Source organism: Euprymna scolopes, chromosome 19 (genome assembly GCF_053919585.1).
Source record: "Euprymna scolopes isolate OS-2025 chromosome 19, ASM5391958v1, whole genome shotgun sequence".
Classification (NCBI taxonomy): Eukaryota; Metazoa; Mollusca; class Cephalopoda; order Sepiida; family Sepiolidae; genus Euprymna; species Euprymna scolopes.
In genome coordinates, this window is record NC_136500.1 from 140,356,407 (window position 1) to 140,370,765 (window position 14,359).

Sequence of the window (14,359 nt, forward strand, 5' to 3'; positions counted from 1 at the left end):
CTCACCTGAAATTTTATGGGACCAAGTTGATTTTAAAGTTTTCAGCAATTGGAATAACCATATCAAGTCAGTGGTATGGAGGTGGAAGTTTAAATTTGATGAATAAATAAAAAATTTTCTTCAACAGTAATTTCGTCAAATTACCTGCATTCCAATTTATATAAGCAAGATAAGTGCCTATTTTCTGCCCACCCGGACTTATAACCCCGAATGACATTGGACTCCTTCAGATAATGGACTACCCAAGTTGTATCAACTTCTCTTTTCGTATAATTTTCTCCATATAATTATCCACAACCACTCAAAAAACTATTTTCAATAATTGTGCTGAAAAGCAAAATAGCGTCCATTCACAGCTGAACATTTCGCTAACTGCATTTCATTTCTTCTGATGATATGAGCCATTGTTAAAAATTCATGGATTAAGGAAATTAAAATAACCCCTTCTATATATTCCTTTGTCAAACAAATTCTTAAATCGAATATATGTCCCTATACGTTGTTTTTTCAGAATTTAAAATTGAACCACAAAACATGTGTGTATATATATATATATATATATATATATATTTTTTTTTTTTAACTCATTCAAAATGAGCAAAAGTAATGGCTGTTGACTTAGAAAAAGTGCTTCATGCCAAATCAATGGTTGACCATGGTTAAATTTGTGTCCATTTTTGCATTAAATACTATTCCTTTGTCTCAAATTTTTACCATATTGTCTAATTTATTGCAGCTTATAACAAAGATACATACAAAATTTCAGCCAGATTGACCTGATAGTTTCCGAAAAAAGTACAATAGACACAGACAAAGAGATTAACAGAAATATAATGCAATACTTACCTAACAAAAACAACGATGGTCCATAATATTCAGCATTACTGATAATATGTTTCAAAGACTGTGGGAGAGAAGCATCCATTACTGAAATAAAAAATATTTTATTCATATCAATTCAAGAATTAGAAAAACGAGGGGGAGGGGGGGGAAACATGTGGAAAATCTAGTGAAGAGTGAAAACTTACAATGCCTGATACTTTCAGAAAAGGAACTATCTGGAATAGCTTTCTTTAAAAAATTCAACATGGATTTTAAGAGTGCAGCTCTTTGTGGAAAACATTGTACACCTGAAATGAAAATTAACAAACTATATTAGTTACAAAATTTTAGATTAGGAGATAAACTGCATTAGTTAATTTAGATCAACATATTTAAAATATGAAATACTGATATACACAAAGAAAAATATAGTCTAGCATTAATGCCAACTGTGACAAAACTTTTCAGATCATACTTTTTGTAATTTAGTTAAGCTTTTACTATTACGTAAGATTTAAGCATTTAAATCATAAACAAAGAATTGTGTATACGTGTTACACTCAGCCATTTCAATCTTTTTTAAGTTATGTGTGTGACTAGACTATCTAGAGTGCAATTATAATCATTGTAGCCAGTTGTCATCTGTGCCAACAAACTGGCTGCTTGTATTAAAAACATTTTACAGATTTTTGTTTTGTTTATATTTATGATTTTGGTAATATAGAAAATTGTGGGTCCAAAAAAGATTGGTTTAATGCCATATGAACTGTTTTATGCCAAAACTGTTTTGTACATGATTGGTTTAGAAATGAATTTTTGTCGGCATATTTTATCAGTGAAAACAATAGTTCCTATTTAAACCATATATGAGGCATGACAAAGTGGACCTAGGAGTAGTGATAACTAATGAGCAACACCATATTTGTCAAAGCTTCAAAATTTTGACTTCAATACTGGATACAGCTTTACGGCATAGCCATGAAGGCTGAAGAGTATGACGATGCAAGAACAGACATGTCATCACTCCTCCTCCTCAGCTTTTTACGATATACTATTTCATAAATTAGATTCTGCAGAAGGTCACATTGAAATATAGCTATTAAAGAAAATGTAATGATTAAATCTTTTGCTTCAGTGATGATATAGATACAAATCTAAAATTGAAAGTAGTTGAAAATTTTGAAAAGTTACACATTTGAATTGTAATGAACGAACCCTTAACATCTTCAAATATCAATAGAAAATAAAACGGGAATTATCGTAGTTCTCAGCATAGTGACAAATGGCACATCTCATCTTGTGACTAATGACTCTTCTGGAAAATATCAGTAATCCTGTCATTTGGATCATCAAGATTCAGAAGATTTGAAATCATAATATACTAACCACATCAATATTAGAACATCCAACGCCTATTTGATACATTCTAGTTTTTTTTTTTTTTTGTTTTAAATTCCTCATAAAAGACCATAACACAAGATCTTATATATGCTAAAATCTGTAGACTTAAGATTAGAAGTGTGACCAATTTTTTTAGAATAGCTTTGGTATACAGAAAACGGATAACAAACTACAGCTCACCAGTAGTTAAAAAAATAAAAGACATATATAGGAAATAAGTCTTATCTCTGCCAAGGTTATGTTGTTTCATAAAGTTTATCTACATTGCTCAACCAATAATTATAAAACTTGATCAAAATATCAGTCATAGTCTAACCAATTTAATTTTGGGATACCTAGGTCAATGATTAAGGTGAAAGTCAATTTTAGTGATTATTTTCATTCTGCTCATCAGGGACTCTGTACTTGACCCATATTGTAGCCAATGAAGTCTAATACTTATTTAAAAGTTAGCAAGGGAATATTTTTAACCAGATTCAAAAAATATTGCCACTTACCTGGTTTTCCAACTTTTAATTCTTGAATATCAACTTTGGGTGAAGCTGTACCCGAGGTGGAGGCTTCTATGCTGTCAACTTGTCGAATATCCGTCTCCATAGCAGACGGAGATTCTGGATTCATATCCATCGAGTTGTCATGCGATTTGGCAGGCCTAATCACAAAAGGCTGCTCTTTTCGACACACATTTACTTCATGCTTTAAAGAAAAATTGAAAAAACAAGACGAGTTGATGAGAAGGCATAATTTTTTTATGCCAAGCTTCATATTTTGTACAAATAAGTGCAAATTTCAGAAATTTAGACTTGTATACATGCTGAATGGCATTGTAGGATTCATTTGTTATTAAAGAATTACAGTTAAAATAACTTATTTGTGTTACACACACACACACACATCACACTAAAATAAGACTTTTTTACTTTGATGGATTTACTTTTAATAATTTGTTGTCTTTCAACTTAGAAAAATTATTCTATGCATTACTTTTGCTTCTTGTAACATTGTAATTGAATTGGGTTTATAATAAACATATCCGATTCTTCAGCATTAGAAGTTTATCATTCATCTTTTTATTTTATTTTTTAAAACCAGATGACTAACCACTCTCCTAACTAGTCATATCTAGTATATAAGAGGAAGGAGGCATTTTAATGGTTTATAATCCCATTATACACACTTATCAAATAAAATATAAAGTAAAATAATACGATTAATTCAACTTACCTCAAGTCTATTCAAAAATGCATTTAAGCCACCGTGGCCTTGAAAAGCAGCCATGTCCATGTTAGTGATGAGATCAACAACTCTTACAGCTCGAGTCACAAACTATTAAATATATTAAAAATCAAATTAAAATTTCAAAATTAAAGAAAAATAGGGGACAGTTTTATAGGTTTTCCAGAGAAATAAAATAAAACTAAAATGTTAACTTGAAACAGAAATAACCAAAAAATGTAAATTTCTTAATAAATGAACACCGTAAAATGTTTATTTTATGGCATATCAACCACTGCCAAATAATTTGTTGAATTGGGATAGTTTGCGTTCTTTCTTTTCGGTTGCATATATTTTAAATTATTTTGGAATCTTTTAGTTTTTAATATTTTATTGGTGTTTAAAATAGTTTAAATAGTTGTATTTTTTTTTTTTTTTTTTTTTTAAATAGTTGATTTGATGTGGTGGTGCCTTCTTAACCCTCTAGGGCCACCCGTGCCATATATTGCACGATCCTAATCAGGAAGATTAGAGCCAAAGGGGACAGATATAGCACGTTTCATAACTTTCATGTTTTTAATTGAATTCACTTTTTTTGTTCAGATTCATGATTCTTGATCCAATAATATCTATAATTTCAAATTTCAGAATTTTTATTAATATGTTCAGGCCCTAGAGGGTTAAATAATTCTTTTTTTCTTTTGCCGTGTAATATTTATCTGACGTTTTTGTATTTCCAGTATTCCATTAGTCTAAGTTTTATTGTTGATTGCTGGTCACAGAATGTGCATTTTTCTATAGTTTCAATTAAGTACAAGTGTTAGTTCAAGGTGTCCAATTCTAATTCTGTAAAAAGAATCAACTTACAGTTATATGTTCCTGGCCTTCACCGTACCAGTTAATCACTTTCAACAGGGATTCCATCATACCGCACGATACCAAGGCTTCTCCCCCTGGAGAGAAAGAAAACAATTATAATCAAAGTTCAGTGATCAAACAGAGCATTATTTTTCTAATTAAAAAGTTTCTAGTAACAAAAGTTAAAATATACATTGGAATATTTTATTTAATCCTGCAAACTGCTTTTTATAATGAACGTTTTCATTAACTTGAAATATTTAATGCTTTGAAAGTGTTTGATATGAAGAAGAGCATGCTGTATTCACTCAATATTCATTACATATACAATCAATATTGACCTATCAGTCATTAAAGTATGCAAGTGATACTGCTACATTCTGGCACGGTTTCCTATGGTAATTTTCCTTAATTCTGTCTTTAAACTCAGAAAGAAAAAATGGAAACCGCATGAAGCAATTGCAGCTGTCACTTAAAATGAAGTAAATTTTGAAATAGGCAATCCCTAAAAATGTTTAAAATGTGAACTTAAAATCATACATGTGTTAAAGTTTTAGAACTTACCACTCTCATAACTGGCAAGGTGATAAAGAAAAGAAAACAACGCTGTAGCAAACAGTTGTGGGAATGGAGTCATGTTAGGATCTAGAATAAAAACATTTTCAATATAGTAGAGCTAAAATGTTCAAAAAAGCAGAGTAAAGAAAAACTTATTTTCTTTTTATACATACACACATGTACACCAGACTTTACTAAAATTGTGTAAACATTTATAAAAAAAAAAAAAAAAAAGTGCAAATATCTATATTTAAGCATTTATAAATAACTATCTTACACACCCAGCATTGCTTGGCAGTATATAAGGACTCAATTTAAACAGATTTTAGAAAGATAAATTCAATATCAAATTCTTAGCAAATCCTCATGTATTAAAACCTAAAATTACTTTTCAACATTAAATGCTTCTTAAGTTTCAAGTCAAACTTTTCGCAAATATGTACAAAAGATTAAAACTGATAACTTGTTCACTAGTACACAAAAATAAACATTTCTATTTATTCACGGATGTAATTCTTAAATTTTTTTTTTTTTTTTTTTTTTTTTTTTTTAAGTTTTAGTTCTCCATGCTATTGTATTTTTAATTTCAATATTCGATTAATAATAAACAAAAATGTTTCCAATCACATAGCACCAAGAAACACAGCCATACAAGAAATAGAATTTACCATTTGTGGGGCTCTAGTATATAAAATTTTAAAAAATGGCTATCATTTTAAATTGCTAATTTTATTAAACAAAGTCAGTGAAGTTTTGACAAGGTAGAAGTTCTTATGCAGTATAATTCAATTTTTTTAAAATGCATTTTAGGTTAAAATGTGTATGTACTTACAAGTCATGTTGAAATTAGGGGAAAAAATTTTTAAATAATCACACAAAAGATCTAACAGAATTTTTTTTTTTTAAACAAAAAAAGTATTTAGCGATTATATTTGTTTGAAAATTTTAAAGAATCAAATCTGTCAAAATCAGACTGTAGTAACTTCCCTTTAATTTTAAGTAGGCTAACATTTTATAATTCAATAAATTTTATTTCTAAGTTTTTTTATTACTAATTTTAACATAAATACAGTTTTCCTAAAATACATTTGAAATTGAATTAAACTGACCAAACTGCAAAAAACAAAAAGATTATAAAACTCATTAAAATAGAAGCCTTCCTTACCTATCATACGTTGTATACAGTTTCTCACTAAAACTGGCAAGAAGCCATGATAAAGAGATGCGCCTGTTGCATCAATGATTGCATTCAATCTAAGAAAAAGATAAAAAGTTGCAATTTTAGTCATTCAAGTTTTTAAGAGATAAATCAGAGCGAATATTTTCAAGCAATGAATCACATAAAAAGATGCTTACTTTGGATTTCTCTCCAAATGTATTATGGATGTTAGTGTTCGCAAAGCGGCTGCCTTTATGTCCTAAGTAAAAAGGAAAGAAAAATATAAAAAATGAACACTTTTACCACTTCACAATCAAACATTTCAACAAAAAGGAGCATTTAATAATATTTTGATTAATATTCTTGGGAAGTTATGAAGCCATTAGAGTTGTAAAGCAACTCATATGCGACCTATTAGGCCACACTGCACTGATTGGAATCATTTGTTTTATGGCACATCAACTCTACATTTTCTGTCATAAAAGTCATTCAATAAGTTCTGCAATGTTATTTAATTGTATATTTACTTTTGAGGCTTGTTACGAGTTGACAGATCGACTTGTAAAATCTTGCTTTTGCTTAAAAAACAATAGTACTTAATTGTCATGTAAAAAATAGTAATATATCCAAAAAGTGCGAAAATTTATGGAGTAGAAAATTATTTATAGTTAAAATTTTTACGGAAAATTAGGGGGAAAGTCGCATTTTCCCTAGATGTGAACACCCTTAAGATTGCAAATACAGGGGAAATATTTCTCCTTTTTCGCCACTTTAATGTCAGTAATTTTTTTTTTTTTTTATTAAAAAAAAAAAAAAGTTCTATTCAATTTTTTTTTAGTTGTATTTAGATATATTACTATTTGACAGTTGTTTTTGTTTAAAACGACATTAAAAAAGAATTTTTTAAACTGTCAACTATCTTAACAAGCACCTAAGTTTCTCTTATAGTAGAAAAGGAAGGTAATTTTTATGTGATGCAGTCACATTGTGTTTGAGGTCATGATCTTCATGATCTAGAATTAAATTCATGATTGACCTTGTATTCAAGGGACTACTTACTAAATATACCTAGGGCTATATATATAAAAAAAAAAAAAAAAAATTATAACAAGGACATTCTAAATATATTCAGTTCTTGCCCAGAATTCCCCCATATTAAAAACAAAAATCTACGTAAAAATACACGCATTTGTGACAGAAAAATGTATTCCAAAAATTACATAAATTTTTTTAGAAGTAAAAGGGGATTGTTCCATGTCGCCATCTTGTTGTAACAAGGGCAGATAGTCCACAATAATTCAAACTTGTCACATCAGCATTATAATGACTAGGATTGCTCATTAATTATTTAAGTGATTTTAATAAAAATAAAGCTGCTTAATTTACATGATTTTTTTTGGGGGGGGGGGGGATATGATCTTTTCATTCCATCATCGGTACACACATTATAAAGATTAATTTGTATTTTTAAATTATAGGGGAATTCGGGGAAGTGGGGCGCAGATATTCTTATTCTAAAATTCTATTTCAAAAACATTCATTTTCTACGACAAAGTTATTGATTTCCATCCAACACAAAATTGTTAACATCAAATGGCAAGAATTTTTGTGCAAATAGTTCTTGAAATCAAAACCGTTTACTTACCACTATATCCATGTCATTAAGTTCTACAATATCAACCAGTTCTTCGATGAGACCAGGATATAATAATGCATTCATGTTCTCTTGGATGGCATTTGAATAAACTGAAACAATATATGAATAGGATTATGTATATTCTAATGAGAGTTCCATTTAACAAAATCTTATATGTAATACAATTACACAAAAACATCACTTTTGAACGACTGTTAGATCAGTTTTTTTATTGCAATAGTGATAAATATCAAGGGCACTATGCCAGTAGCGATCAGGTTAGCAAGTGTGAATTCTTACAAGGGTTACATTTAGTACAAGTCAGAGTAATCTTAATCTGCCAATGGAATCATTTCCAGAGAGGGTGACATAAATTTGAGACGGTGCAGAAATCAAAGGGCGTAGACAAAACAGAAGTCAAATGATAAGTGAAGTTGCACTTTTGAGGAAGAGAAAATTAAGGTTTTCCCATCAGTCTCTTGGGAAGCCATGCGGACTAGACAGTTGATGTAAAATAATCTAAAGAGAATGTTCCTTTAATGTTTGTCTGTCTGCATCATTCATTTAAGTTAAAAAGTTTAAGCAAATTAAGATGAGTCTTATTTGGTTTATTACTCAATGAAAACATTAGAATTAAATATTTTTGTGTGGATCTAAAAATGGATTTTAAAGTAAAATTTGATTTCCTGTTTAAAAATACAATTTAAAAAACAATTTCATGCAAAATATGTATAAAATAGGTCTGTTTCATAAGTTTTCATTTTCTACCATAATGCAACCATCTTGAAAAATAGTCATACACGAGTGAAGCCCCTCTAGCAAAATATGCATCAGCTCTGATGTTGTGTGCATCACCTTTGAGGAAGCACATTATTTTGCGTGTGTAGCCTCATTTGTTTTTGTTTCTTGAACTTGGTGCTGTTTGGATTTTTTTTTTTTTGCTGTTTGAATTAGTTTTTTTTTTTTTTTTTTTTTTTTTTTTTGACCGGAGATTATAGTTATAGGTAATTAGTAACAGGAAAATTGGTGCAAGTCTGGATTAGCACTTGCGGTGATAAAAATGTCCTTGCTGATTTTCCTCATATCAAAAACATCACAACACTCCTATGTTAAGAATGGCTTTCTAAATAACATTATTTCAGCACGGAAAATTTTCAATTTGGCACGAACTTTGCTATTTTTAAAAAATGTTTTAGCCGGATTAAAAAAAAAAAAAAAAAAAAATCCGGAAAGTTCAAACCAAAATAAAAAACGAGGTCACACACACAAAATATAAGCGCTCTAGGAGTGATGACTACATCAGAGCCAATGTGTATTTCGCTAGATGGGGCCTCACTCGTGTATGTCAGTCCATTTTTTTTTAAATTATTAAATATTTAACTACAAAGATTAAACAATGGTTTAATAAAAGAGGCATTGAACCAAATATGATAGTGATTATGGTAACCAGAAGCACAAAGTACCAGCAAGTATTCACAAACCTGTCTACAGCATTGTTAGGGCACTTGTGAGGCAATAAACACCAAGTTGTGTCTGATCACCGACAAATTACGGGCATTGTTTCTTAAGAGTAGCATTTACTGAAAGTCATTTTGTGCAAAGCTGAAAAGCTGTTTTCAGATCTGTAACTATTTTGAAACAGATTTCATAACTTTTGACTCCAGAAAGGCAAGTGGGCAAAACTATTTCTGTTAAATCATTAAATCTTCAAACTGTTTCTGTGCTTCTGAAGCATCAAGATATCATAGTTAAGTGTACATATTTTTTTTTATTTTTATTTTTAAATTCAACTCAGGTTTTCATCTTTCAGAGATTTAAAGTGTGTAATGGTGGTTTTCATCCACACCTTATCAAATTGAATATTTTGAATTCTGCAAAATTTAAATTGCCATGTTTTTGTACGCTTCTAATGCATTAATTGCTTTATACTGCTACTCATTTAAGCATAATGCATGTAATAGCGTGTAATTTGTTTAAAAAAAAAGAAAAAAAGTGGTGCTTAATATCCTATCCGTATTTTTCTGAAGGAAAAGAATTGAAAATCCTTTACAGGGTTGTAAATAAGAAACACATGAAGTTTGATCTATTTTCTATTGAAGTTATATGAAACCAGAAAATTTTGACAAGTCAACATTTACTGATAATATGCAAATATACAGATGTTTAACGCCCTGTTAAAAATTCGTCTGAGGGTGGAAGGGAGAATTCGAGCGATTCAAAAGGTATGAGGCAATCATGAAAAAGTAAATGCATATCGATCAAGCAGCCAAGTATTTTCAAATCAACAAAAAGTCATTGTTCAGGATAACGTTCAAGGAAATCCATATGAATGAACATGTTGGGAAACAATGCTGTCTCTACTAATGAAAATGAACTTGCTGGGTGCATCAAGCTGATACAGAATGGGGCTGGGTATTCACTTCCGAGATGGTCCCTCATCAAGTTTGACCGAACCCACATAAGACAAATGGGAAAAGACTTTCCCAATATGCGTATTGCGTACATAAATGAATCTTTCAAGCCAGAGATTGTCAAAGCAGAATTCAGTTTCACATGCATCCATCTTTTCTATCTCCAAATAGTCACTGTTAAAATGACCTTGTATCATTGCTGAAATAGTGACCCCCCCCCTTCACATCTTCCTCTACAACAGCTGCTCCAGTGTTTGCCCTACTGACCCCCCCTCGCACTAGGGCCTTCATCTCCAACCCGCTCTCCAGAACATTCATCCTTAAGAAATGCCCGTTTTCTTGATATCTTCGTCAAACTCATTGGAAGAGTTCTCCAAACAAATGGTTCCCCAATTTCCATCTGCAGCAAGAGGGAGCTCAGCTAAAATACAACAATCTCGATATGAGTAGAGCCTCACAGCAGATGAATGCTGCTAAGGAGGTTGCTACAGCATCCAGATGATGTGACAGAAGGAAAAGAAAAGAAAGGCAGAGATAAAAGAACACAAGCACAGGAGACACCATCACAATCATGAAGCCCACAGTCAATATCAGAGGATACAGACATTGAGGAATGTTACAGAGCTGCTAAAGGGGATGGCATTAACTGGGTTAAGTGTGACACCTGTGCTTCCTGGTATCATATACAGTGCACCAGCATCAACATTTTAGTTAAAGATCTCTAAAATGAGGAATGGCTGTGTGATTATTGCAACCAATATCTTTGGTGCTTCACGCCTCGAGAGATGGTGCTTATTGTCCCTGGCGATTGAATTTTATGGAAATCAATACAAGTTTTAAAAATATTCAACAAAATATATTCGTTTCTGATAGACACAAATCAATTTTTATTTGTTCAAAGATAAATATATTTTGCCTCTGATAAGTTTCAAAGAATTTATAACTTTGATGCAGATGAAACAGAATCAGTAAAAAAGTTGGCGCCTAATACATCAGGTTACTCTTTACAATATTTTGAAATAGTGTGGAGCAGCATTTTACAGGAATCCCTTCAAATTAATCTTATCCAGTTATTTCAATCTGATGAGAAATTACAGCATAAAGTGACTAAAATTTTGTTTGAATAATAAAAAAAATTTTTTTTAAAAGAAAATTGATCACATTTGAAGACATTTTACAAGTTTAATTTGAAAATTTAGAAAACTGATTAAATGTAATAATTTTTTATTAAATGATTAAAATCATGTTTTATCTTTTTTCTGTGACTTGTGTTATTAAAAAGGACTCAGTTTTTTTCCTGTTAATTTTGTTGGTAGTAACCAAAGAGGTTGTCCGTTTGTTGAGAGAGACATCTAGTGTTGTTAACAGTTTCCAGAAGTCTAAATTTGCTCAAAAGATTCAGATTTATGCCAACTGTCTACAACATTGGACATGTACCTTTTTCTCTCTACAAGGGCTAAACGCCTTGAGTTAATACCAATTACATGAAAGGAGGGGGGTCACTAAATCTCCTATGAAGTTGTTTTAACCATAAAAAACTCAAAAAATTTAATTATTTAATAAAAATATTATAAAATTCGATTTAAAAAAAAAAAAAATATTAAGATTTAATTAAGGTGAAAACAGGAAAAAAGTTGTGATGCATAAACTCACCGAGTACAGACAGAGCTTGTAGCCTGGCTTGCACGCATTGTATCCTTGCTTCATATTTAGAAAATAGATAAGCTAGTCTGATGTGTGTGTAAAGCAGCATCTGAAATGTGGAAACAATTTGTCCATTATATAATCAACTTCATAAGGCAAAACTCAATCATAATCAACTTCATAAGGCAAAACTCAATCATAATCAACTTCATAAGGCAAAACTCAATCATAATCAACTTCATAAGGCAAAACTCAATCATAATCAACTTCATAAGGCAAAACTCAATCATAATCAACTTCATAAGGCAAAACTCAATCATAATCAACTTCATAAGGCAAAACTCAATCATAATCAACTTCATAAGGCAAAACTCAATCATAATCAACTTCATAAGGCAAAACTCAATCATAATCAACTTCATAAGGCAAAACTCAATCATAATCAACTTCATAAGGCAAAACTCAATCATAATCAACTTCATAAGGCAAAACTCAATCATAATCAACTTCATAAGGCAAAACTCAATCATAATCAACTTCATAAGGCAAAACTCAATCATAATCAACTTCATAAGGCAAAACTCAATCATAATCAACTTCATAAGGCAAAACTCAATCATAATCAACTTCATAAGGCAAAACTCAATCATAATCAACTTCATAAGGCAAAACTCAATCATAATCAACTTCATAAGGCAAAACTCAATCATAATCAACTTCATAAGGCAAAACTCAATCATAATCAACTTCATAAGGCAAAACTCAATCATAATCAACTTCATAAGGCAAAACTCAATCATAATCAACTTCATAAGGCAAAACTCAATCATAATCAACTTCATAAGGCAAAACTCAATCATAATCAACTTCATAAGGCAAAACTCAATCATAATCAACTTCATAAGGCAAAACTCAATCATAATCAACTTCATAAGGCAAAACTCAATCATAATCAACTTCATAAGGCAAAACTCAATCATAATCAACTTCATAAGGCAAAACTCAATCATAATCAACTTCATAAGGCAAAACTCAACCATAATTTTTTTTTTATTCTCACCTGCCTGTCTTCTGGGATGTTGAAACTCGTTATTAGTTCCTCCATAATATCTGATGGCATCTTTCCACATTTGTCCACACTTTCCATGTGAATACAAGTAACAACATTGGCAGAACCCTGGAAGAGAAATATTTTTGAAAAAATAATAAAAATTGTATTTTGACTATTCTTATCACTATTCTCATTTTGGTTATTGTATTCATGTTTCAATTGAGATAACCTCCAGCCTTCTTCAGAAATATCCCTAAATTTTAAAAAGGCTCATGTCGAATTCAAACAAGTCTTCGGTACAAAATTTCTAACACGTGTATGTACATTTTAGCAAACAAAACATTTTAATGCTAAATTAATGAAATCTTAAATATTTCTATCAGAGTAGATACATGTTTGCGCCAACTATTTTGCCATAATCTAACTTTTAAACAAATCTGATTACCTGTGACTGAAATGAAAATTTTAAAAATCATGTAAATTAATCAAGTAGTTTTAAATTTAAATTTGGAGTATCAATACCTGTCTCAACTGCTGTTTTGAAACAAAAATCTTCAAAAAAGAACTATAATAATTCATACTAGATTTATATTGTAATGCCTACAAGTTCTCATTAATCACTTAAAAATGATTATTCTTTATAAAAATACTTGATCAATTTACATGATTTTTTAATAAAATTTTGATTTTAGATTTAATTTTTTTGGTGCTAGTGCACTTACTGATTCGCGCCATTTTTTTAACTGTGTTTCCAAGTTTAATTAAAGTTTTGTTTTAATTCAATTGTAAGGTTAAAGTACAGAATAGGTACAAAACACCCTCCCCTTCGCATGTTAAGAATGGCTTTTTAAAGAATTACATTATTTCGGCACGGATCAATAAGTGCACTAGTACCGTTTTTTTATATGGGGGAAATTCTGGACAAGAACCCAAATGATTTCTTATATTTAACAAATAGATGTAAACTCCAATGGATCATCATTTCAGACGAAAGTGGAGTTGAGAGTAAGAGTAACTTACATAAGTCCACTCTCCAAATTGAGGCCTGACCACTGGATGTATTTTAAGGTCAAACAAAGGAGGGGGATATGTTTCTGGAGTTTCAATGATAATGAAGCCAACTTAATGAGAGAAATAAAATCTGATAACGGAAAAAATTGTACCTTTTTTCCACCTTTGTCATCTTTATTTTCAGCATAAAATTCAAAGTGTAGTGTTGTGGCACTGGGAGAAAAATTCTACAAGACAAAAAAAATTAGAAATCAATAATTAATGTAAGCCCCAATGAAATAACATGGATTAGATATAAGCTTAAAAGTTTTTATTCAAAAATACTGGTTCATAAGATTTCTATTGTCATTCTAACAAAGTTCTACACAGATTAACAAAATATTAGCAATAAATGAGAGTTAAATTCAATTTAATACTTAAAATAGAAACCAAAATATTTTAATGAATTACAATCCATCTCCCAAATGTTATTTTCAGGTAAATTACTGAAGACAACAGAATATTTAAAAGAATGAAGGAAAAGTCTGGACTAATGAACAAAAAAAGTCATTATCTACTTTAAATATTTTCAGATCCTTAGCAATATAATGAAA

At 30.3% G+C, this 14,359-nt stretch overlaps 1 protein-coding gene across 6 annotated transcripts in view; it reads right to left on the bottom strand.

The window, feature by feature from the left end:
* Nucleotides 1-14,359, bottom strand: part of LOC145240003 (E3 ubiquitin-protein ligase HUWE1-like) — a 232,954-nt gene that overhangs the window by 135,905 nt on the left and 82,690 nt on the right. For all 6 annotated transcript variants that reach the window (XM_080103595.1, XM_080103593.1, XM_080103591.1 and 3 more), the window contains exons 8-19: nucleotides 13,919-13,993; nucleotides 12,765-12,881; nucleotides 11,714-11,813; nucleotides 7,659-7,759; nucleotides 6,211-6,272; nucleotides 6,020-6,108; nucleotides 4,861-4,941; nucleotides 4,306-4,391; nucleotides 3,448-3,549; nucleotides 2,721-2,919; nucleotides 1,029-1,130; nucleotides 847-927 (exon numbers count right to left, since the gene is read on the bottom strand). In XM_080103595.1, coding sequence (XP_079959721.1) covers nucleotides 847-927; nucleotides 1,029-1,130; nucleotides 2,721-2,919; nucleotides 3,448-3,549; nucleotides 4,306-4,391; nucleotides 4,861-4,941; nucleotides 6,020-6,108; nucleotides 6,211-6,272; nucleotides 7,659-7,759; nucleotides 11,714-11,813; nucleotides 12,765-12,881; nucleotides 13,919-13,993 — 1,195 coding nt within the window. The remainder of the gene's footprint in view (nucleotides 1-846; nucleotides 928-1,028; nucleotides 1,131-2,720; nucleotides 2,920-3,447; nucleotides 3,550-4,305; nucleotides 4,392-4,860; nucleotides 4,942-6,019; nucleotides 6,109-6,210; nucleotides 6,273-7,658; nucleotides 7,760-11,713; nucleotides 11,814-12,764; nucleotides 12,882-13,918; nucleotides 13,994-14,359) is intronic.